Source organism: Phyllobates terribilis, unplaced genomic scaffold, assembly GCF_046119375.1.
Source record: "Phyllobates terribilis strain yellow unplaced genomic scaffold, ASM4611937v1 Scaffold_7__3_contigs__length_470593459, whole genome shotgun sequence".
Lineage (NCBI taxonomy): Eukaryota > Metazoa > Chordata > Amphibia > Anura > Dendrobatidae > Phyllobates > Phyllobates terribilis.
Window position 1 is genome coordinate 200804905 of NW_027362767.1, and position 25902 is coordinate 200830806.

Below are 25902 nucleotides of genomic sequence, written 5' to 3' on the forward strand. Positions count from 1 at the left end.
CTCCCAGGCCCGTACCCTGGGGTCGCTCCTTTAAAAGGGTTAATAGATTTCTTAGTTTTATGGAAGTTTGTGAAGCCACCTGTGGCTTCTGGTGAGGATCACCAGCGCTGCGCAGTCCACTGAGGCCGGTGATAAGGCAGCTCGATGGTTTGGCTCCCCACAGGTGGAGCTAGGCCTCAGAGCAGTGTATGACGGTGGAATGAAGGACAGGCGAGACCCAGCCGAGTCAGAGCAAGAACAGGGACAGACACGATAGTCACTTCAGTACCTTTTACTGATGGAAATTCAGGCACGTCCCGGAGCACTTTAGGGTGAAGGGTGCATGTCAGGATCCTCCCCAATGAGCGGGTTTTGGACCTCCTGTTTCTTACCTCTGCATAGTAAGTTTCTGACCTGCCTGGAGCTAGGCCTAACTTTGTCTCTGTCCTGCGCTGGCTGACCTTGTGGTAGGGCCTTTTCTTAGAGTACACGCACCTTAGCTGCGGGCCTATGTGTCTCCTGGCTCTGTTACGCATAAGCACTTTAGCGATCCTGGGACTTGTAGTTCTCCAGGGATTCCGGTTATGACTTACTGGGTCATAGAGATCCAGGTGAACTTCGGACCCGGTGTCCGGTAACTTCTTCGGGGTGAGCTAGTTAAGCTCCTCTGCCCACTACGTACTAACTCTCCACTCGCCTTCGGCCTACTCGGGCCCTCACTAGGCTATACACATTAACGGCAGCTTGCCGCGCTTCACTGATCTTATGGCGCCGGCACACCTAAAACTCACTACTCTGAGCTACGACTCAACTGAACTCAACTCTGTATTCAGATTTGCACTAACTGAACTCTCCAGAGGAACTGCTGAATCACTGAGCTCCACTGCAGACTGACCTGTTTCTGTGTCTCACTCTGCAGGAACTGAACTGCCTGGTTCCACCTTCCCTTTTTATATCCCTAATGGGCTCCCTCTGGTGGTCTGAGGTGGAAGGTGGAGATGTGTGAATGGTTATGGGGGCCTCTTGTGGAGGAATCCATCAATACACCCTTCTAGGATCTGTGATACCAAGCGCAGCTGGGCGTCACATAAACCTGTGGCATGTGTTGCCATTTGGGATACTCCACAGGATATTTTTGGAATGGGAGCTGCGGTATAACATGTGATCATACAGCTCCATGTACATCACAGAAACGCCCTTTTCCTCCTCTATGTTTTTGCTGTATGTTCTGCCCACTGTCATAGAACAGATAATATGGTGGGAAAAAAAAAAGTGAAATTCACTTCTTTGGAACAACTCCTTGTGGATTCTGTTCCTGAACAAGGCAGTGTGCAATCAAAAGACTGCAAAAAAACACTTCTGGAAAAAAAACTCTTCCAAAACTCTGCAAAAGTCTCTTCAAGACCACTTTAGGAAATGCTTCAGGTAATTAAAAATCTCCCCAAAGAAAGGCGATGTGCACATGACGTCATTTAGATGCCGATACAGAGTTTTTTCAGTGAAGCTGCAACAGTAAACCACCGATGGTCATTTTCTTGAGGCTGCTTCACCGGTGGCTTTCACTCTATACTGTTAAGTATAAAGAGCGGGCAGCTGCCAAGTGGAAACCATCTGAAAAAATTTGCATATCATTTCTTTTAACCGCTCCAGGTTTTCCATAACTTGAAGTGGTTAAAAAGTGATATAGGACAAAACTTATGCACAGCAATGTATTATTTTCATTTTATGGGGTACTTTTGTGGCTCTTTTTCAGGTTACTTCCTAGCAGAATCCACATGAAAAAAAAGTTGTGTGCAAATAACCAAAGAGCAGTATTCTATGTGCCCATGGAGTCGTTTTGCTGAGTTTTCAGTACAGAAACTCTGTGCCTACAGTGGAGACTAGAGATGAGCGTTGTTCGACTCGAACTGTTCGCCAATCTCAAATTCGAGCTGTTTTGGGCGGTGTTCGAGCCGTTCGGCGAACACGAACAATTTGATAAAAATTCGGCTGTTCGAGGTTATGTTCGATAACTGTTCATGCACCAAAATCATAACTGGATTTTTTCACAGTAATGATGAAAATTAATGTTAATACGCAGTTTGAGTGTACAGCGGGGTGGGGGGAGGGGCAGGGGATGGATCTCTGCAGGAACAATGAAGATCTCCATTTTTTTTTTCTCTTTCCCGCATTTACAGTGGGGAGGTGCAATCTGTCAGCCTATCAGCAGCGCACACACGGAGCGAAGTGCTTTTTTTCACACAAGCAAGGGCATGTGTCATTGGCAGTGTATGTCACATGTCCTTGCCCTATAAGACCCAGCCATTTTCCCCGTCACCACCATTTTCTCACTGCTGCAGCTGCGTGTTAGACGGCACCGCTGTTGCTGTGTGCGCTATACTTTCAGTGTTAATTTAAAGCCAATTTTCTCTGAAATCTACAGATAGCTTGGGAGTAGGGAATAGTTGTGATTGCAGTCCTTTTGAGGACTAGGTTCCAGCATTTCCTACGACTTTTAGCATGCAGGTCTGTGCTCTTAAATAAACAGGTTGGGAGTAGGGACTAATTGTAATTGCAGTCCTTTTGAGGACTATTTTACAGCATTTCCTAGGACTTTTTGCCAGGCAGGTCTGTGCCAGTGCTGTGCAAGTGTTTTTCACAGCATTTGGCTAAATCTAGCTAAGCAAATCCTTTTTGGCCTCTTGCAGTGTGTGTTAGTCAGTGGAGTAGCGTATCTGTGTTGCAAGCTACACCACCTGTGTATAGAATACAATTTTTTTTACTGCACCTAGCCAAGTAAAACCTTTTGGGCATAGCATCATTCTATTAGGCCATCTATACTAAGCTCCACCAGGTTGCAAATTAGTAATAATTTTTATCTGCATCTAGCTCTGAAAATAATTTTGGGCTTGTAGCGGTGTGTGGGACTTATTCTTAGTCCATCTATACTAAGCTCCTCCAGCTTGCAAATTACAAATAATTTTTATCTGCATCTAGCTCGGAAAAATTTTTTGGGTATAGTAGTAGTGTGTGGTACTCATTGTATTAGGCCATCTATACCAAGCTCCACCAGCTTTGAAATTAATAATAATTTTTAGCTGCATCTTGCCTGTAAAATAATTTTGGGCATATTAGCAGTGTGTGGTATTCATTCTATTAGGCCATCTACACCAAGCTCCACCAGTTTTGAAATTAATAATAATTTTTATCTGCATCTTGCCTGGAAAATAATTTTGGCCATAGTAGTAGTGTGTGGTACTCATTGTATTAGGCTATCTATACCAAGCTCCACCAGCTTTGAAATGAATAATAATTTTTAGCTGCATCTTGCCTGGAAAATAATTTTGGGCATATTAGCAGTGTGTGGTACTCATTCTACTAGGCCATTTATACTAAGCTCCACCAGCTTGCAAATTACAAATAATTTTTATCTGCATCTAGCTCGGAAAATAATTTTGGGCTTGTAGCAGTGTGTGGGACTTATTCTTAGTCCATCTATACTAAGCTCCTCCAGCTTGCAAATTACAAATAATTTTTATCTGCTTCTAGCTCGGAAAATAATTTTGGGCCTGTAGCAGTGTGTGGGACGTATTCTTAGTCCATCTATACTAAGCTCCTCCAGCTTGCAAATTACAAATAATTTTTATCTGCTTCTAGCTCGGAAAATAATTTTGGGCTTGTAGCAGTGTGCGGGACTCATTCTATTAGTCCATCTATATTAAGCTCCACCACCTGTGTATGTAATAAAATTGTTTTACTGCATCTAACCCAGCCAATCCTTTTGGGCTAATACCACAGTTTGGCCACTCAGCTCAGCTCGGTTCCCATCCATCGTTTTTTGTGCAAACAACTCGAGAGTTGTCAATTAGTTAACCACCAAAATGAGTGGAAAAAGGCCTGCTGCTGGTGGAAAGGTGAATAGGCGTGTTGGGAAGGGAAAAAAAAGGTTGTGTCCGTGGGGTAGGTGTTAAAGCAACAGTAACATCTGCAGAAGAAAGACCATCTTCCAGCCAAACTAAGATGTCTACTTCTTTTAGCGGAAAATGTGATACGATCCCTTTCTTACGGCCACGCCAATCGCTACAAATTCCAGATGAGGCACAAAAACAGCTGGTGCTTCAACAGATATCATGTGCTCCTTTAAGTGGGCTCTCCTCCACCTCAACTTCAACATCACAAATACTCCAGTCCTCAGAGGTGTCACCCCAATCGCACTTGCTTCCTCACAGCTCCCAAGTCTCCAGCTGCCCGTCTGAGTATGGGGTAGAACAGATGGTTGAGTCTGCAGAGCTGTTTACTCATACTATAGCCTGGGAATCAGGGGTCGGCTCCAGAGCTTCTGTGAATCCAGACGAGGAAATGATCTGCACTGATGCCCAGAATCTTTATGAGTTGGATCCAGGACCAGACGCAGAAGTTTCTGACCATAATGTAGACCCTCGTTCCCAAACTGTAACTCCTGTTGGTGGAGACAATGAGGAAGACGATGTTGAGACTCAAATGCCTGATTGGAGCGACAACTTGAGTTTTTTGTCAGGGCAGGAAGAGGTTGGCTCTGAGGACGACGGGTGTGAGAACACACAGGGTGATGATGACGAGGTTGCAAATCCCACTTTCTTTCAACCCACAGTCAGCCAGTCGATGAGGTCAGCAGAGGAGGTGGAGGAGGATGCTAGTGACGGAGAGGTCAGGTTGCGCCTTCCTGGACAGCGACGTAGTACTGGAAGCACGTCAACAACTGCATCCTCAAACACAACTCTGCCTCTGACCACAAGTCGTGGTGGCTCTTCAGGTCGCATGGGTGCTAAGCCTTGCATAGCCAGGGCATTTTTTCAGATCGATAAGGATGACCCAACTCGTGTTATCTGTAACATTTGTCACCAAAAGCTAAGTAGAGGCCAAAAAATCCATAGTTTGAGTACTTCATGCATGAACCACCACATGGATATGAAGCATAAGTTGCAGTGGGAAGCTCACTGTGCTACAATGCGGCCTAGCCGGCCGGGCCAACCACCGTCTGCCATATCTTGTGCATCCGCGGCCTCTTCATCCTCTGTGACTGGGGGGACAGCAGTCACACCTGTTTTGGGGCGCAGACCTGCCACCTCTTCACCCGCAACAGCCAGCGTGATTGGCAGGTCATCATTTTCTTTGGAGGTGGAAACACCAGCTGGTGTTGAGCGCTCTCTGACATCGAGAGCACCACCTTTGGTTCAAGGCAACCTACCATGTCCGCCTGCATCTTCCTCACAGACCGGCAGTTTGCCGGGGACACCCTTCTCAACCCCGTCTAAGCACAACAGCCAGCCCTCGGTCCCTCAGATGTGGACAAGTAAAAGACCATTTCCTCCTAGCCATGAGAAAACTAAGAGGTTGAATTTCACCATCTGCAAGCTCTTGGCTACAGAAATGCTGCCTTTCCGCCTGGTGGACACAGAGGATTTTCGAGACCTTATGTCCGTCGCAGTGCCCCAGTACCAGATGCCCAGTCGGCACTACTTCTCAAAGAAAGGTGTGCCTGCGCTCCACCAGCATGTCGCACACAACATCACCGCTTCTTTGAGAAACTCTGTGTGTGACAGGGTGCATTTCATCACAGACACTTGGACGAGTAGGCGTGGACAGGGGCGTTACATGTCGCTAACTGGGCACTGGGTAACTATGGTGACAGCAGGACAAGGGGCTGCTGTCCAAGTCTTGCCGTTCCCACGAGTTGTGCGTCAATCCTCTTTATCTCGGAGTTCCTCCACTGCTTCTGCCTCCTCAACCTCCTCTCGGTCCTCCACCTGCACCCAAAGTCTGTCTGGTCATGCCACACACTTTCTAACTGCGCAGAAGGGATCCTCCACACCTCCTTACTATGCTGGCAGCAGGGCTCAACGTCATCAAGCGGTTTTTATTTTGAAATGTCTGGAAAATGTGAGTCACACAGCTGAGGAGTTGTGGTCAGCTCTGGAGAACCAGTTTCATGAATGGTTGTCTCCACTGGACCTGAAACCAGGGAAGGCCGTGTGCGACAATGCTGCAAACCTCGGTGTGGCCCTTCGCCAGGGCAATGTCACACACGTGCCTTGTATGGCTCACGTGTTGAACCTGGTTGTCCAGCAATTTTTAGCCCACTATCCCGGACTAGATGGCCTTCTGCAGAGGGCACGGTCGCTGTGTGCTCACTTCCGCCGTTCGCATCCCGCAGCTCAGCGACTTACATCTCTACAGAAGTCGTTGGGCCTGCCACTTCACTGGCTAAAATGCGATGTGCCTACCAGGTGGAATTCAACTCTGCACATGTTGCAGTGACTGTGGCAGCACCGACAAGCCCTGGTGCAATACGTTCTGACGTATAGACTGGGCCAACGGGATCCAGAGGTGGGGCAAATCACGCTGGAGGAGTGGTCTCAGATCAGGGACTTATGCACCCTTCTGCACAGTTTTGAAATGGCGACGAAGATGTTTAGTGCTGACGATGCCATTATCAGCATGACTATTCCGGTGATTTACATGCTGAAGCACATGTTAAACAGAATTCAGAGTCAGGTGGTGCGACAAGAGGAGGTGGAGGAAGTAGAGGAGGAGGAGTTGTATGCGGAAGGGCTAACATCTGCAAGGTCCAGACGGTCGGCAGCACCAAGGCGGCAGGCATGTGAGGGTGGGGGAGATGGATTTACCAGGGCGCATGGTAGCAGCCAAACTAGTGAGGAAGGTGCAGGAGCCCAGGAAGAAGAAGTGGAGGACGAACTGATGGAAGACTCATCAGATGAGGGAGACCATGATCACATTTCTATTGTGCGAGGTTGGGGGGAGAGGGCAGAGGAAGGAAGCATGATTGTTACCTCGCCACCAACACAACAGGGACTTGGTGCTCCTGGATGCGCAAGACACATGAGTGCCTTCTTGCTGCACTACCTGCAACATGACCCTCGAATTGTCAGAATTCGAAATAATCCTGACTACTGGGTTGCCACACTGTTAGATCCCCGGTACAAAAGTAAATATGCCGAAATAATTCCTGCCATAGAAAGGGATTCACGCATGCCGGAGTATCAGCAGAGACTGTTGCACAATTTTACATGTGCTTTTCCACAAAACACCAGTGGTGCATGTAGTGAATCTCACAGTTCTAACTTGCCAACCGTGGGACTGTCGAGTGTTCAGCACTCAAACCGTAACAGAAATACAGTATCTGCTGGTAACAGCAATTTTGCGGAATCATTTCACAGCTTTTTTAGCCCATCCTTTGCAAGGCCACAGGAGACAAGAAGTCTGACACATAGTTAACGCCTAGAGACGATGGTACAGGAGTATCTCCAAGTAAACATCGAAGCCATGACTGTGTCACTGGACCCTTGCTCTTTTTGGGCTTCCAATCTGGATAAATGGCCGGAACTCGCCACTTACGCCTTGGAGATCTTGTCATGCCCCGCACCCAGCGTTCTCTGTGAACGTGTGTTCAGCGCTGCTGGTGGTGTGCTGACAGATAAGCGCACGCGGCTCTCCACTGATAATGTAGACAGACTCACGTTCATAAAGATGAACAAATCATGGATCCGAAACGACTTTTCTACCGCTGTGTCATCCTGGGGAGAGTAAAAGCTTGAGGATTTCATAAAATCACCTCACCAACCGTTTTAAGCTTTCAAATTACTAATAATATTTATCTGCATCTTGCCTGGAAAATAATTTTGGGCCTGTAGCAGTGTGTGGTACTCATTCTATTATGCCATCTATATTAAGCTCCACCAACTTGCAAATTACTAATAATTTTTAGCTGCATCTTGTCTGGAAAATAATTTTGGGCATAGTAGCAGTGTGTGGTACTCATTCTAACCAACCGTTTTAAGCAACTCTGGGGCAATTGATGTCACTTAAGTGGTGTCTGTGACGCGCCCCTGGGCCTGCTGTGTCGCGCAGCGTCTCGCGCACGGGGGCTTACCCGGAACCGGATCAGATGAGGGTTGTAGTCTCCGAGTGGCGGGGACCCGGTCCGTGCCCAGGGAGTCAACTCAGTGTGTGGCAGTCTTGATAGATGTTATTTGAGTGTCGACTACGCCACCCGTTGATTTGCAGCTATGGAGCTGCCGCTGCAGGGCAGACCGCTGAGGCCGGTGTAGAATTGTGCAGCGTGATAGCATAACCCCCAACGGGAGGGGTATGGCCTCAGGGCAGCCGACGTGGAAGATGAGGGTAGCAGGAACCACTCAGAGACGGTGCGGTGTAATTCAGGGTCTTTACTGGTAACAACGATAGACCCTCCCGGAGTACTTGCTAGCGAACGGGGCCTGGTCAGTCCTTGAGCAGATGGGATCTCCCCTGGCCAGGCGGAGTTGTAGGCCTCCCAAACTGACTGTACTCTTCTGGCTACCTTGCTAGAAGCGGATATAAGTAGCCCACGTCCCTGAGTGTACCGTGTGGTGCTCACCCGTATGGCCGGTGACTCGGGGCCTTCTAATGGCTTCCGCTCCACGATGGCGGCGCTGGTCCCACGTGTGTGACCGTGCCTTCGGGTTTCTGGGCCTGAGGACCTGAAATCCCCTGCCGGTCGGCTTCTGCTGCTGGGTAAGAGTTAGTCCCCACAGCCTCGGACGCCGGGTCCGGTAAGAAAACTTCTCAGTCAGGGCGAGCTCTGCAGCTGCCAGCCCCTGACTTGTAGTAGTATTGCTCCCACTGAGCTTCTGCTGTTTCTTCCTGTGACTGTTTCTTGTCTCTACTCTCCTTGACTGACTAACCCTGCTTCAGCCCCGGGTTTATATAGGGGAAGGTCTTCCCCTCCCAAGACTGGGCAGGAGGTGTGGCATGCACAGGATCCCTGACCAAAGGACCTCCCACCTGCTCTCAGACATAACATTACATTACTGAGGGAAACCAGACCCCTGGGGTGCCACATTCCCCCCTAGTGAAATTTAGTACTCCGGGACTAAACATATTTTAGAAAAACATAACAAGATATAACAACAATAATAGTACAATAAGAAGAAACACATAAAGGTGGTCACGGCATGTCCGTAACCGGGTGTAGTCTTTGAAGAAAAGCAAGGTGTCCATTTCACCAAAACAGGGAGACGTAACCAGGTAGGGGTTTGTCCTGCCCCGAGTCCTTAACAGTCTTTAGTCCGTCCTGGGTTACGCTCCAACTATGTACAAAGGATTCCCGGTAAATCCACCAAGGACTCCTACAAATAACTAGAAACACAAAATTATACACAAGCAACAATACACAGGTAAACATAAATAAAACAATTTATACACTTCAAATCCTCCAACGTGCGGGTAACTGGCCTCTAGTGGCCCTAGTGGACCTACGGAGCTGACTGTCTAGCCCTGAACTACAGGGTGTAGGAGCTGTCACGGGTAAACTGGGCAGCTGTCTACCGGCTCTTTGGCTCACTAGGGATATGGCAGGCTCACTGCAAGCAGAGGGTTGATCCTCCTGGTCTGCGGGTGTGGGGTCTTCTGCCTCCTGGACCGGCTGTTCTTCCAGCTCTACCTGTTGCTCCGTAGGTGCTTGGGATGCTGGTTGGAGGAAGGTGAGTACGGGTACCACAACTGCACCATTGACTTGAGTCCAAGACCGAGGGAAGTCCCCGAGCACAGTACTAACCATATCTTCCCTTTCCTCTACGGGTCGATGGTCTTCTTGTTCCTCTTCAGGGTTCCTCAGTTGTTCGGGACACTTCTTCAGGTGGTCCCGGGATACAATGGCTGTAGTTTCCCCTCCGTCTTTACTGATGGTACAAACCTTCGGGTTCTCGTGGCTTGAGGGCAGTACGGTGTACGGGTCCTTCTCCCACTGGTCGTCCAACTTGTGGAGCCGTCTCTTCCTCTTCAAGACCTGCTCTCCGGGTACCAGGGGAACAGCGGGAGCATACTGGTTGTAAGTTTTCTCTTGTCTTTCCCTAGCCTGACAGAGACTTCGCTCCACGCTCTCCTGTACTCTCCGGTACTGCTCCTGCCTCTCTGTGTCCCAGTCTGCTTCTGGTGAAGTGTCCTCGGGTGTCAGGACTCCCATTTCCAGGTCAACAGGTAACTTACCAGGTCTTGCCCTTATTAGGTAAGCCGGGGTACAGTTGGTGGAACCTACCGGGATGTGGTTGTATAGGTCCACCAGATCGGGCAGCTTCTCAGGCCACAGACTGCGTTCTTCCAGGGGCAACGTTTTCAGAAGATCCATTACCACCTGGTTCATTTTCTCACAAAGTCCATTAGTTTGCGGATGATAGGGTGTCGTCCTTATCTTCCGGCAGCCATACAGAGTGCAGAATTCTTGGAAGACCTCCGCTTCAAAGGCAGGTCCCTGGTCTGTCAACACTTGGTCCGGGTACCCGTGTGGACGGCAGAAATGCTGCTGGAAGGCTCTCGCTGCTGTTCGAGCTGTTAAGTCCTTGACGGGGACGACAACCAAGAACCGGGAGTAGTGATCCACGATGGTTAGTGCGTAGACGTAGCCACTTCTGCTTGGGGTCAGTTTTACATGATCCAAGGCTACCAGTTCCAACGGCTGCCGGGTGACGATGGACTGCAGGGGAGTCTTCTGGCTGGCACGATCCTTCCTTCTTAGGTTGCACGGGCCACAGTCTCTGCACCACTTCTCAATGGTTCCCCTCATGCCTACCCAGTGGAATCGCTCGCGCAGCAGGAACTCCAGCTTCTTCCACCCGAAGTGTCCAGCTCCGTCGTGGTATGCCTCCATCACCATGGCTGCGTCTCTTCGTGGCACCACTACTTGCCAGAGTAGTTCATGCATCCGGGAGTTAACCATTCTGCGGCACAACTTCCCCTTGTAAAGGAACAGTCGACTCCTCTCTGCCCATAGTTGTTTGGCTTCCTCCGGAGCGTCTGGTTCAAGGCAAGCCTCCGGGCGAGTCAGCATCTCCTTCACCAGTCGGACGGCAGGGTCGCTGTCTTGCGTTTCCGCCCAGTTGTAGTGAGGTAAGGGGTTCAACGTAGCAGCCTGCTTACTCCTTACCCGGTGGGAGTACTGGATAGTCCCATGACGGTGGAATGCAGGGAGTTCAACTTCTTCCAGTCCCTCCGGATCTTCTCCTTCGTCCGGCAGGTTGGGCATCCTGGACAGGGCGTCCGCGTTGGTATTGGAGCGTCCGGCCCGGTATTTGATTGTGAACTCGTAGTTGGACAGACGGGCCATCCACCTCTGCTCCAGGGCACCGAGTCTTGCCGTGTCCAGGTGTGTCAACGCGTTGTTATCCGTGTACACGGTGAACCGGGAAGAAGCGAGGTAATGCTTAAAGCGCTCGGTGACTGCCCATACTACGGCCAGGAACTCTAGCTTAAATGAGCTGTAATTCTCGGGATTCCTTTCGGTGGGTCGCAGCTTTCGGCTGGCGTAGGCGATTACTCGTTCCTTCCCCTACTGGATCTGGGACAGTACGGCTCCTAGCCCGAAGTTACTGGCGTCGGTGTAGAGGATAAAGGGCTGGCTATAATCCGGGTACGCCAGGATTTCGTCCCCCGTGAGGGCCATCTTCAGCTGGCGGAAGGACTCTTCTTCCAGCTCCTCCCATTTGAAGGGCGGCTTCTGGTTCTTGGCCTTCTGGGACTGGCCTATCAGGAGGTCCTGCATAGGTGCTGCCTTTTTGGTGAAACCGGGAATAAACCTTCGGTAGTAGCCTACCAACCCGAGGAACTGCCGCACTTCTTTTACGCTGGAGGGGCTTGGCCATTCCTTAATTGCGGTGATCTTATCAGGGTCGGGAGCCACTCCGTCAGCGCTCACCACGTGTCCCAGGTACTGCACCTTTGGTTTCAGGAGGTGACACTTGGAGGGTTTCACCTTTAGGCCGTAACTCGCCAGAGCTTCGAACACTTCCGCCAGGTGTTTCAGGTGGTCCTCATACGTCTTGGAATATACGATGACATCGTCCAGGTACAACAGGACCGTCTCGAAGTTTCTGTGGCCCAGACAACACTCCATTAGTCGTTGGAAGGTTCCTGGTGCGTTGCAGAGTCCGAACGGCATGCAGGTGAACTCGCTAAGTCCCATCGGGGTGGTGAATGCGGTCTTCTCCCGGTCCGCCTCTGCTACAGGAACCTGCCAGTACCCGCTAGTGAGATCCAAGGTAGAGAAGAAGTTAGCAGATCTTAAAGCAGCCAATGACTCCTCTATCCTTGGTAAGGGGTACGCATCCTTGTGTGTGATACGGTTGATTTTCCGGTAATCTACACACATCCTCATGGTGTTGTCTTTTTTTCTGACTAAGACTAGTGGAGCTGCCCAGGGGCTACAGCTATCCCTGATCACCCCAGCCTCCTTCATGTCTCTAAGCATCCCCTTGGCGTGTTGGTAGTGTGCAGGGGGTACGGGTCGATACCTCTCTTTTATGGGAGGATGGTCTCCCGTGGGGATGTGGTGTTCTACCCCGTTGACTCGCCCGAAGTCTAACGGGTGTTTACTAAACACTCTCTCGTACTCTTGAACCACCCGATAGACTCCCTGTTTCTGATGTGAGGGAGTGGAGTCAGTACCCAAATGTAGTTGCTGACACCAGTCCTCCTTTGTTTTCTTAGAGCCGTTACCTTCCTCCGGGTGAGATGGAGGCAAGGGTTCCACAGATTGTATAGCATTTTGGTTAATGGTATATAATTTGGCTAGCGTGGCATACCGGGGCAGGTACACTTCCCTCTTCCCGATATTGATTATGCGAACGGGCACCCTCCCATGGCGTACATTAACCACCCCCCGTGCTGTCAAGATGGTGGGCCTACTGTCTGAGTAAACTGGTTCTACCATTGCCTGGTAATCTCTACCTCTCAGACCAATAGCTGCCCGGCACCAAATCATCATTTCACTTTTTGGGGGCATGGCAATAGGAAAAGGGTCACACATTCTTACGCTACCAATCTCACCGCCGGAGAGTTCCACCTGTTGCCGTCGCATCAGTGCCCGGATCTCTTTCTGGAGCACCCGCTGCTCGCCGGAGCTGGCGTTCTTGGCAACCTGCTGTAAAAGGAAAATCACCTCTGCAAGACAATTTTCAATTACATTAGTTCCTAGAGTTATTTTTGGGTGACTCTCATGTTTGTCAATATCTACAATGATCAGTCCCTGTGCTGCCAGTTCGACTCTACCGATTTTGATGGTCACCTCTTTAAATCCGATCTGTGGCACGGGCTGGCCATTGCTGGCGATGATACTCAAGTCGTCGTCAGGGTAGCGGGTAATATCCGAGTCATTCCAGTACTGCTTAAAGAGCACGTACGGGATGGTGGTGACCTGTGACCCGGTGTCCAGTAGGGCACTCATGGGAATGCCATCCAGTACCACAGGCAAGACTGGACGTCCTCCCACATATCTGTCGCGCCAGTTCGATGGGCCTGGTGATCTTTTTCCTGGGGGTTGGCCCTCTACCCCAGGTTGTGCCCGTTTAAAGAACAGTACCTTGCCATAGGTCCGGGTTGATTACAGCGGCGGCAGATGGGTCGTCCGTCTTCACTGTATCGGTCACTGGGTCTTCCTCTGGCCGGTGGGGTCCTCCTTGGTCGACGCCACGGGATGTCCTCCGGTCCGGATGCCAGCTGGATCTTCCCTGGGGTGGAAACCTGTAAAGACTGCACAGTTCGGGTTAGCGCAGCAACGCTCTTAGCTAGCTCTTGGACCTGATGGTGTAGGTCTGGAGCCGGGTCATTGTCCAAAGCCTGCGCATCAGCTCCCACAGGCCCTGCCGACAAGGGCGCCGCCTCCTGGTGGTAAGTGATAGCTGGGCGCCTGTGGGTCACAACGCCACCCGGTGCCGGTTCTCGGAGCACCCGGATGGCTCTGTCCTTGAACTGTGCAAAGCCCAGATGGGGATCCTGTAAGGCCATCGCCCGCAACTGGGTTCGGTGGGCATTACAATATAGTCCCTCTATAAATTGTTCGGTCAACAGCCTGTCCTCGTTTCCCACTCCATCAGGGTCGGTCTGCTTAATGGCCCTCAGGGCCTCTTGTAGGTTTAGTGCATAGTCCCTTATACTCTCATGCGCTCGCTGCTTGCACCCGTAGAATCTAAGCTTAATCTCGGCTGAGGTGCGGGTATCAAAGGTATCCTTCAGCCGGGTTAGTATCCCTGCGACAGTCTTCCTCCCAGGTGGCCAGGATTTTACTTCCCTTTTGGCTGCCCCGGTTAGTTGGGCCACCAGGATGCTCACTTTTTGCTCTTCTGTGAGGGGGTACACCTGGAAGAGGCTATCCAGCTTTTCTCTAAAGTCATGCAGGGTATGTGACTCCCCTGAGTACTGGGGTAGCCAAGCTGCTCCCGGGATATAGGGCATGGTGAAGGGCATAACTGCAGCAGCGGTGGCGCTGGCGGGGGTTGAGGCAATGAAGCTCTCCTCCGCATCCGACATCTTCCTCCCCCCTAGTGAACCGTGGCCTACCTTGCGATGATCCTGTTCCGTAAGCCGCGGCTCCGCAGTAGATCGTCAGGGTTGAGGACCTTCCGTCGCGCTCCGGTGACGTTGGCGTCTGCTGGGCTCCTTCCAGGACCTTACGCAACGTCCGGACGTGAGGCGGGGCTTCAGTTCTCGCGCGCTTTCGGAGTCCACGCCCCTCTTCTTCCCGCGCGGCGTCCTCAAGATGGCGTCCAACGTCGGGAAAACTCCACGGATGGCGGGAAGAAGGCTGAAGATGGCGCCGGATGGCGGGAATCTTCACAGATGGCGGGAAGAAGGCTGAAAATGGCGCCGGATGGCGGGAATCTTCACCGATGGCGGGAAAACTTCACGGATGGTAAGTTTTAAAAGTCTCTTTTTCAGGCACGCAGTACCCGGTGGTTGCGGGCACGAAATCCTGCCGACTACGCCAAAGTTGACGCGCCCCTGGGCCTGCTGTGTCGCGCAGCGTCTCGCGCACGGGGGCTTACCCGGAACCGGATCAGATGAGGGTTGTAGTCTCCGAGTGGCGGGGACCCGGTCCGTGCCCAGGGAGTCAACTCAGTGTGTGGCAGTCTTGATAGATGTTATTTGAGTGTCGACTACGCCACCCGTTGATTTGCAGCTATGGAGCTGCCGCTGCAGGGCAGACCGCTGAGGCCGGTGTAGAATTGTGCAGCGTGATAGTATAACCCCCAACGGGAGGGGTATGGCCTCAGGGCAGCCGACGTGGAAGATGAGGGTAGCAGGAATCACTCAGAGACGGTGCGGTGTAATTCAGGGTCTTTACTGGTAACAACGATAGACCCTCCCGGAGTACTTGCTAGCGAACGGGGCCTGGTCAGTCCTTGAGCAGATGGGATCTCCCCTGGCCAGGCGGAGTTGTAGGCCTCCCAAACTGACTGTACTCTTCTGGCTACCTTGCTAGAAGCGGATATAAGTAGCCCACGTCCCTGAGTGTACCGTGTGGTGCTCACCCGTATGGCCGGTGACTCGGGGCCTTCTAATGGCTTCCGCTCCACGATGGCGGCGCTGGTCCCACCCGTGTGACCGTGCCTTCGGGTTTCTGGGCCTGAGGACCTGAAATCCCCTGCCGGTCGGCTTCTGCTGCTGGGTAAGAGTTAGTCCCCACAGCCTCGGACGCCGGGTCCGGTAAGAAAACTTCTCAGTCAGGGCGAGCTCTGCAGCTGCCAGCCCCTGACTTGTAGTAGTATTGCTCCCACTGAGCTTCTGCTGTTTCTTCCTGTGACTGTTTCTTGTCTCTACTCTCCTTGACTGACTAACCCTGCTTCAGCCCCGGGTTTATATAGGGGAAGGTCTTCCCCTCCCAAGACTGGGCAGGAGGTGTGGCATGCACAGGATCCCTGACCAAAGGACCTCCCACCTGCTCTCAGACATAACATTACATTACTGTGGGAAACCAGACCCCTGGGGTGCCACATCTGTGCCACACATTTTTGGAAAAAATGGAGACTCTTTTTGGAGTCCCCTTGCTTTGTTTTACGTGACGTTGCCATCGTCAATCAGAGGTGGGTTGGGTTCCCCCCCCTTTTAACCGTAAGAAAATACATACACTATGGCTTGGGGTAACACAGATGGTTGAGTCTGAAGAGCTGTTTACTCAGAGGTCTGCTCCAAAGCTTCAGTGTCTGCTAGTCAGCGTAGTAACCCAGCTGTGAAGCAAGCTGCACCGCCTGTGTATCTAATAATGATTTTTAAATGCATCTAGCCTAGGCAGACTGTGGGGACCCCCAGCCAAACCCAGACGCTCAGCCCCCTAACGTCCCCCTTTCATTGACAATACAATCATGTAACTCTTACAACTGGATGGGTGAGGATCGGTCACAGCTTTATTAACTGTTTATACTCATTCCATTAGAAATGCATTTTATTTCTAAAATAATTCAGCTTGTTGCAGCATGCCCTGAGTCTCCAGTCTCCACAATGGCAAGTTGGCCAACAAGTGTAACTCTCCAATATGTCCTTTCTATTTCCAGGCCACGGAGGATCCAGCTTACTCGTATGCAGGACTCCGACCCCCATCCATCACTCTTAACGCTTGTTCCACTCCGTCCTGGAGTCCTGACACGAATATGTCCAGTCCAATATCCATTAAGTGAACACCGTCGGGCCGTATGAGGCCTGCTTTATCTCCTTCCAGTTGTCGGTGTCGTATCACTACACAGCCTCTGTCTCTTATAAATTTTGCCATCCGAATATTTATTACCTGCCTTGTCCGTTTGATGGCCGTGATGTCTCACGCACCTTGCCATACCGTTCTCGGCACAATCTCTGACCATACTATAGTTAGTTTTGTGAAAAATTCTCTGAAGCGCTCAGTGTCTAGTTTCATTATTGCGATTAGTTATGCGCTCTTGTGATAACCTAGGTTGTTTCCCCCGGCCTGTATAACTAAGATGACCGGACCTCTTGCCTCTCTCCCTACCTTGATTACCTAAATTAGTACCTGTGGCCATTGCAGGCTTCTGATACCTCTCCAGTTCAAATATGTGTTATGAAACTCCAATTTCCTCCCGCCTGGGCGGACTTTCACCCTTCTTTCTGCACAATATATATACGAGTTCTTAATCATTGCATAGCAAAAAAACAGCAAGGAAGTGGCATTTATATGTCATGTCCTGCTATGCACCTGTTCAAGGCTGAGTTAATCAGAAATTTAAACACACATACCATGTTAAAATCGTATCGCATAGAAACAATGCATATAAATGTAAATAATCAAAAAGAAAAAGAAAAGAAGAAAAAAGGAACATATATACAGTGCCTACAAGTAGTATTCAACCCCCTGCAGATTTAGCTGGTTTGATAAGATGCAAATAAGTTAGAGCCTTCAAACTGCAAACGAGAGTAGGTTTTATGAACAGAAGCATAAATCTTACAAACCAAAAAATTATGTTGCTCAGTTGAATTTTATTAAATTTTAAACATAAAAGTGTGGGTCAATTATTATACAACCCCTATGTTTAATATTTTGTGGAATAACCCTTGTTTGCAATTACAGCTAATAATCGTCTTTTATAAGACCTGATCAGGCCGGCACAGGTCTGTGGAGTTATCTTGGCCCACTCCTCCATGCAGATCTTCTCCAAGTTATCTAGGTTCTTTGGGTGTCTCATGTGGACTTTATTCTTGAGCTCCTTCCACAAGTTTTCAATTGGGTTAAGGTCAGGAAACTGACTAGGCCACTCCAACACCTTGACTTTTTCCCTCTTGAACCAGGCCTTGGTTTTCTTGGCTGTGTGCTTTGGGTCGTTGTCTTGTTGGAAGATGAAATTACGACCCATCTTAAGATCCTTGATGGAGGAGCGGAGGTTCTTGGCCAAAATCTCCAGGTAGGCCGTGCTATCCATCTTCCCATGGATGCGGACCAGATGGCCAGGCCCCTTGGCTGAGAAGCAGCCCCACAGCATGATGCTGCCACCACCATGCTTGACTGTAGGGATGGTATTCTTGGGGTCGTATGCAGTGCCATCCAGTCTCCAAACGTCACGTGTGTGGTTGGCACCAAAGATCTCGATCTTGGTCTCATCAGACCATAGAACCTTGAACCAGTCTGTCTCAGAGTCCTTCAAGTGATCATGAGCAAACTGTAGACGAGCCTTGACATGACACTTTGAAAGTAAAGGTACCTTACGGGCTCGTCTGGAACGGAGACCATTGCGGTGGAGTACGTTACTTATGGTATTGACTGAAACCAATGTCCCCACTGCCATGAGATCTTCCCGGAGCTCCTTCCTTGTTGTCCTTGGGTTAGCCTTGACTCTTCGGACAAGCCTGGCCTCGGCACGGGAGGACACTTTCAAAGGCTGTCCAGGCCGTGGAAGGCTAACAGTAGTTCCATAAGCCTTCCACTTACGGATGATGCTCCCAACAGTGGAGACAGGTAGGCCCAACTCCTTGGAAAGGGTTTTGTACCCCTTGCCAGCCTTGTGACCCTCCACGATCTTGTCTCTGATGGCCTTGGAATGCTCCTTTGTCTTTCCCATGTTGACCATGTCTGAGTGCTGTTCTTAAATAGTCTGAAAAGGCTGGCAAAAGAGATCTTTAATCCACACATGTGAAGCTCATTATTCTTGGTGCCTGAACTACTTCTTAATACTTTAGGGGGAACAAACAGAATTCATGTGGTTTGAGGGGTTGAATAATAAATGACACTCTGAATTAACTTTTAACGTTTAAAAAAAAAAAAAAAAAAATTTGCTGCAGTGCATTTCCCACTTCCAGGCTGATCTACAGTACAAATGTCACAATGCCAAGTTAATTCCGCATGTGTCAACCAGCTAAATCTGCAGGGGGTTGAATACTACTTGTAGGCACTGTATAATAATAATCTATAAATGATCACTCATAATGATACATCAAATCATGTCTGATGTTTAAACCCGCTGGTACACGTGTATTTAAAGTATAAATCCACCAACTTTCTCTATTAAGGAGCTTTCTCCTATAATCATCCACCAAATCTCCACCAATCGCCACGGCCCACGGAGGGGCCACCACAGTCAGTGAATCCTTCCTTATTTAGTATAGAGTCTACCAATACTTTGGGCGTATTAGTCCAGCTGCGAAGCAAGCTGCACCGCCTGTGTATCTAATGAGAATTTTTAACTGCATCTAGCCTAGGCAGACTGTGGGGACCCCCAACCAAACCCAGACGCTCTGCATCTAACCCAGCCAATCATTTGATAGTATTGCTAGTAGCAGAGTCGCATGGGCTCTAAATTTTGCATAGCCTGTGCATTTTTTCAGATCACTAAGGATGACCCAACTCGTGTTATCTGTAACATTTGTCACCAAAAGCTAAGTAGAGGCCAAAAAATCCGTAGTTTGAGTACTTCATGCATGAACCGTCACTTGGATATGAAGCATAAGTTGCAGTGCGAAGCTCACTGTGCTACAATGCGGCCTAGCGGGCCGGGCCAACCACTGTCTGCCCCACCTGTGTCAACCTGGGGAGACTAAAAGCTACTGCTTAGTCTTTTCCAAAAATTTGAGGGAATTACCACGGGAATGGTTTGGAAGAGGTATAAGAGTTTAGGTAGGACGTTCATTTTTAGTATACTTATTCTGCCGAACCAGGAAAAATCCTTCACCGTCCAAGAAGTAAGATCTTTATGGAGTTGTTCAATAAAGGGCCCAAAATTAAGATAACATAGATGGGAGAGGTCTCTATGAATACGAATTCTTAAGTATTTGATACCCTGTGAGGGCCAGGCAAAGGGAAAGTTGGACTGGATGGAATCCTGTATGGATTTGGGGAGGGAGACATCGAGGGCCTCAGACTTCGCTGCATTGATTTTAAAATTTGACCATGTAACAAAGTGATCTATTTCAGCCATAACAGCAGGGATGGATATATGTGATTGAGTGATATATACTAGGACATCATCAGCAAATAGAGAGCACTTGTACTCGGTGCCTCCCACCTCAATCCACCTAATATTGGGGTTATGGCGAATTGATGAGAGCAGGTGCTCCGTCACTAGGATGTATAAGAGAGGGGACAGAGGACATCCATGCCTTGTCCCATTGGTGATTATGAAAGGTGATGAAAATGTTCCATTTATCTTCAGCCTAGCTGACGGATTGCGATACAGGGCCATGATTTTGGCTATAAAAGGGTCCCCTAGACCCCTACCCCAAGCTTTTTAAGAGAATAATATATGGCATGCCAGGAGACTCAATGGAATGCTTTCTCAGCATCCAACGAGAGTATCTAATTACAAATTTTTAACTGCATCTAGCACAGGCAATACTTTGGGCCTAGTAGCAGTGTCTGCTAGTCAGCAGAGTAGCCACCGCCTGTAGATCTAATTACAAATTTTTAACTGCATCTAGCCCAGGAAATACTTTGGACCTAGTAGCAGTGTCTGCTAGTCAGTGGATTATCCCACCTGTTAAGCAAGCTACACCACCTGTAGTTTGGACACTTAATTTTTTCAAAGGAAATGGTTCGGGCCCCCGGGACACTCAGTGAAGAGCATCGGGGAGGCACCCCAAGGCGCAGGGGCTGGGACTGGCGGTAGGACGCCTTGCAGTGGACCGCCAAGCTCGTTCCTTATAAAAGCTTTTTAACTGCAGCAGCTTTAGTGGACGCTACTGGAGCTGGAATTCCTGCGGCTGCTGGCATCAGACTTGCCCTCCAATAGATCCTTGTAAAAGGATTTAAAGTGTATTCATTCAAATTAGAGAGACAATTTAAATTAAAAAGCTTAGAGCTGCCTCCACCACAGGGGGGCTCGCTCGACCCACCAGCGGACAGGCACCAGTATTGGGAGAGGGGGGCTGGCCGTCAGGGTCCACCGCGGCTCTGGCACAAACCCGGCGACACGGAGGTCGCACGGGCAGGAACGGACTGGCCGTGTTGGCTTCGCACTTTTTTGGTTTTAGAAGGGCATGACATGCCTATATCTGTGTCTCCCCCTCCTTTTACTCCTCCACCTCTTTTCTTTTCACATGACTATATGTACTTGTCACTTTTCCATGTGTTAGTTGTGTCTTCTGAGCAGTTTGTCAGCTTTTGGACTCCTTTGAAGGTGTTTTCTATGTGTTTCTATGTGTTTTTGTTTGCCTGCCATTGGTTTTAACGGTGTTCGACGGTGTTCGGCGAACAGTTCGACTAACACACGGGTGTTCAACGAACCGAACCGAACTCGAACACTACGGGGGTGGCTCAACTCTAGTGGAGACCAAAAGTTTTGTATTTTTTTAAAAGTGTGATTTCTTCTGTCTGGTTGTTGTGATGCCATTTTCCTGGTGATTTTAGTAAACCGGAAGCAAATGGATGTCAGCTATAAGGACCAAAATTGTGTGTGACATTGTTTTATCCCTTTATGTGTTAGTTTTCAACATTTGCTGGGTCAAATGTTTTGTATACTTTATCATGGGTAGTTGACGGTGAAGTCAAGCAAAAGCCAAAAAGAGGTCTCTATGGAATTCACCTGTTCTCAGAGTCCAGTGTCACGTATATTAAAGAAAGAAAAAGAAGGTTCTGGAAGAGCTTACAAACCTAGAAGTGGACGACCACGGAGAACTTCCTCCAGAGCTGATCACATTATTAAGAAAAATGTAGTATCTGATGACCATAAAAGTGCTGTACAGATTTTACAAATGAACGAAGAATATGGCATCAAAGTGAGTCGCCAAACTGTGGTGCGACGGCTAAGAGCAGTAGGGCGAATGCACGAGTTCCAGTCAAGAAGCCTTTCATCTCTACAAAGAACCGGAAGGTCCAACTTGAGTTTTCCAAAGAACAAAGAACACAGCCAATGGAAGGAGACAGATCGGTCTAAGGTGTTGTAGTCAGATGAATCCAAGTTCAATCTGTTTGGCAGTGATGGCAGCACTATATATACCGCCCCAATTGGAAAACGTAATGATGTAAGGTACCAAACACCTACAGTGAAGCATGGTGGTGGCAATGTCATGATTTGGGGCTGCTTTTCTGCATCTGCCATTGGCCCTCTGCATAGAATTGATGGAAATATGAATGCTACCATGTACAAGGATATACTGGAGAATGTAATGCTGCCACATGGTAAAACCAAAGTAGGCTGGGGAAGGAAATTCCAGCAATGATCCTAAGCACACATCCAATTTAGTCAAAAGTTGGTTAGCAAAGAAAAATGTTCTCCTGTTGCAATGGCCGAGCCAATCACCTATACACCCTATAGAGCACCTTTGGGATGAGTTAGGGCGACGAGTTGGGGCCCGTTCCCAGAGCAATAAAGATGAATTGCTTGCAGATTTGCATATGGATTGGAGCAAGATCCTTCAAGATGTCTTGAATACCCGATTGGCTTCAATGCCTCGTCAGTGCGGTGCAGTAATTAAAGCAAGAGGTTATGCTACAAAATACTAAGTTATGGCATTGTAAGCAATGAATTACTCTCTGTGTTGTGATCAATAAATAGTAGATGCAAAACTTTTGGCAGTCGGTTTTCTTTAATTAAATGACCAGACCTATATTCAAAGGTATTTTGGTTAAAATTAAGGTCTTTTATGATGACAACTTCATGCACTTTCAATTCATCACCAGGGAAATTGCATCACAACAACCAGACAGAAGTAATCACACTTTAAATAAAAATGTTAAACTTTTGGTTGCCACTGTATGTGCACACAGAGTTTTTCAAGCGGAAACTCTCGAAATCTCAAAACTCCTCAAAAACTCAAAGGTTAGGCTCAGTTTCCTCGTCAGAAAAAAAAGACTTTGTGTGCACATAGCCACTGAGCAGAAACTCAATGTTTTGAGATTTGGAGAGTTTCCTCTCATTTGGTGCACACGGCGTTGGGGTTCTTTCACAAAGCCGTTTCAGTAAAAAGCAATCGGTTTTGATGTTGTTTTCGCATCTTTTTAATATTTACTTTTTACTAGCGGTCTGTTAATCAAAGTGCTGGAGAGTGATTACTAGCTGTTCTAGTGATCAGTGACCCTGAATTGCCCATGTGACTGGAAGCGAGAGGCTATAGGGAGGCAGGGAGGATATAAATTATTTTTCTACCTGCAGCCGCTGCTCCAGTATGGCAGCCTAATGTGATTTTATCTGCAGAGAAACTCTATATGTGCCGGTAAACAGCATTTCTGAACATGATAGATTCTCTTCGACAGTAAATTACCATTTTAATCTTTGCAATGAATCTGTTAAAAACAGAAGCCATTTAAATGTGTCAGTACGGCATCCCGTTTTTATGCTCCCATTAAAGGGGTTGTCCAGTCTTAAGCCACAAGTCTGCAGTCACACTGCGTCCTGTGAAGAGTCTCCGGAGTGATGTGCATAATTCCGGCCACATTCCGACTAGACTGTTTCACTTGTATTGAGTGAAGCCACACATGTCTAGTTGGCATGTGACTGCATTTATGCAAATCACATACTTGCAGTCACATGAGTGCCCATTCCCAACGCCGGCACCGGAGAATCTTCACAGAAAATAGTGTGTGCAATGTGAGGATCCATCACACAAAGTGACTGCAGACTTGTAGCTTAAGACGAAACAACCCCTTTAAATTCTATAGTCGGGTCTCATCTGAAAAATATCTTTTTTTTTTCACAGAAAGCTGATGAGAGACCAGCTTTTCGAAACCTACAGGCTGCAATGTTGTCACTGATGGAGGATTTGTAAAGAAGCAGAACTTTGGAATTTGCTGAAATTAAAGGGTTCTCTGCAAATTAATGACTGAAATGAAACACGCTCACTGGACTTTATATCTGAGCGGAGATGTCATTTTGATTTTTAATATTGTTGGTTTAACGGCAATCGGAATGGAAAATAAATTGTTATATTTCTCATTTGTTAATATTTATAGAAAATGGAAACCACATTGTTCAAGTCATTTTTTTCTTTTGTTCTTTTTTTTTTTAAGAAACTATAATATGTATACGCACACATAAATATCCAATATTAAAGAGTAAGTGTTGTTTCAAGCATCCTTGCGGCAGGATGTCTGTGTTTGCCTCCAGCTCTTCCATCCTCCTCCCCTTTCCATAGACTTTTATGAGAAGCAACAGTCATCTGATCCCTCAGTGATAAATCTGGATTCTAAATGTCACCGGTGAATTGAGAGTAAATAATCCAGAAGGAGACAATTGATTTTTACTTGTACTATAGTTTTATAAAAAAAAAAATTAAGTCGCCATTTATACTAAAAACATATTCAGATGCGGGGTTAAATAAGTGAAAAGTGTTTGGAGTCACCATGTGCAGTAATTAAAATGCTCATATTTAGAGCGTTATATTATTGTTTAACCTTAAAGGGAATCTGTCCACAGGTTTTTGCTGCGTAATGTGAGAGTAGCATGACGTAGGGGCAGAGACCCTGATTCTAGTGATGTGTCACTTACTGGGCTGTTCTTTGCTGTTTCAATAAAACCAGTGTTTTAGCAGGAGATTATCACTCCAGGACTAGTTGTCTCATACCTCTAGGTCCAAAAACACCCCCATCACTGATTGGCAGCTTTCTGCCTATGCACAGTGTACACTGAAAACTACCAATCATTGGTGTGGGCGAGGTTATGCACAGCTCAGCATTCAGAGCTCTGCTAGATCTGCAGCATATAAAACAGTGACTGTATCACAAGTGCTACACCCAGTAAACTCGGTGACACTTCAATGGAATCAGGGTCTCTGCCCCCCTTACAAAAGTATGCTAAAAGATTCCCTTTAAAAGACTTGTCAGGGATTAGAAAAACATGGCTGCCTTCTCTCCAAAATAGCTCTATTGAATTGAATGTTGCAGAGCTGCAATATCACATACAACCTGTAGTCTAGGGTGGTGCTGTTTTATTAAGAATGCAGTAATGTTATTTATAACCCAGGACAGCCACTTTAAAGAAGGTTTAAATGTTCCTTTTCACATTACTCATCAGCTGACGGCCTCAAAATCTGAACATGGGAACAGCGTGTAAAATATAATAATATTCTAACAGTTTATATTCCGGCATATTGAAGGAATTGTATCAGCAGACAAGCACTGAGCTCATCTTCACAATGTTATGAATCCACAGGCTCCATGATGGACCTGCCCCTGCTCGCTCTACGGTACAGCCTAGTAATATGCCGCCGTCTTCTCTTTCTGTGTGGTGTTGGTAAAATGTTGTGTACAGTGTAAAGGAAATTAAAGATTTTACTGTCTTATCTCAAGCTCCATTTTGTCTTTATTATTATTTTGATTCGTTAACAAGTATCATAGAATACTTTTCTATAAGCCAAGCAGCGAATGAGTGACAACAGTACTGAATTCTCAATCAATATGGTCGCCATTCATTACTAAAATTTTCTAACCCCTACTAGTGTTAGTGTTAGGGGCTATATTTAAAGGGATTGTTCGGCCTTAGGCTACAAGTCTGCAGTCATTCTACGTTATTTCAGACTTATGAATCCTCACATCGCACACACTGTGCGCTGTGAGGATTCTCCGGTGTCAGCGCCGGGAGCGATCGTGTGACCGCAAGAATGTGTTATGCACACTCCCGGCCACAATCTGACTAGAGCGGGCCACGTATGTCCAGTCGGCGCGCCTGACGCTGCCAGCGCCGGCACCAGAGAATCCTCACAGCACGTAATGCGTACGATGTGAGGGTTCACAAGTCTGCAGTCACATGGAATGACTACAAACTGTTAGAACCCTCCTGTTTGTTTTTTCCATCTTGTGTTTTGCGGTCACGTGACCATCTGCCTTTATATTCCAGCTCCGCCCTTCTGGCTGTGCTGGACTTCAGTGTTTGACTGTTTCTCTAGCCAGGTGCTTCTGAGCCTTTCTCTGTCAGTTCGCTTGGTCCTTCTGGGACCTCTAGTACTTTTTGTCAGTTTGTCTTTTTGTGTTCTGCAACAACTTCTCTGTTTAGGAGGTGTCCCATTTTTGTCCCAGTCCTTAGTTCTTTTAGGGACCCCTCCCTTAATGCTATAGATCTTCGTTCAGACTAGCCGAGGACTAAGGCGGGTCTGTTCGCTAGGAACAGGCAGGCCGCTACATTGTAGGGATTCAGCTTAGTCTTACTGTAGGGACAGCTTTCCCCTATCTTTCCTTAGTACGTGTTGCAGATCATGACACAGACGTGTAGC

At 48.1% G+C, this 25902-nt stretch overlaps 1 protein-coding gene across 1 annotated transcript in view; it reads left to right on the forward strand.

Moving 5' to 3' along the window:
• BTK (Bruton tyrosine kinase) overlaps nucleotides 1-24975 on the forward strand; it is a 303555-nt gene extending 278580 nt beyond the window's left edge. The window contains exon 19 of the mRNA XM_073639658.1: nucleotides 23395-24975. Coding sequence (XP_073495759.1) covers nucleotides 23395-23463 — 69 coding nt within the window. The 3' untranslated portion in view covers nucleotides 23464-24975. The remainder of the gene's footprint in view (nucleotides 1-23394) is intronic.
• The last annotated feature ends 927 nt before the right edge of the window (nucleotides 24976-25902 follow it).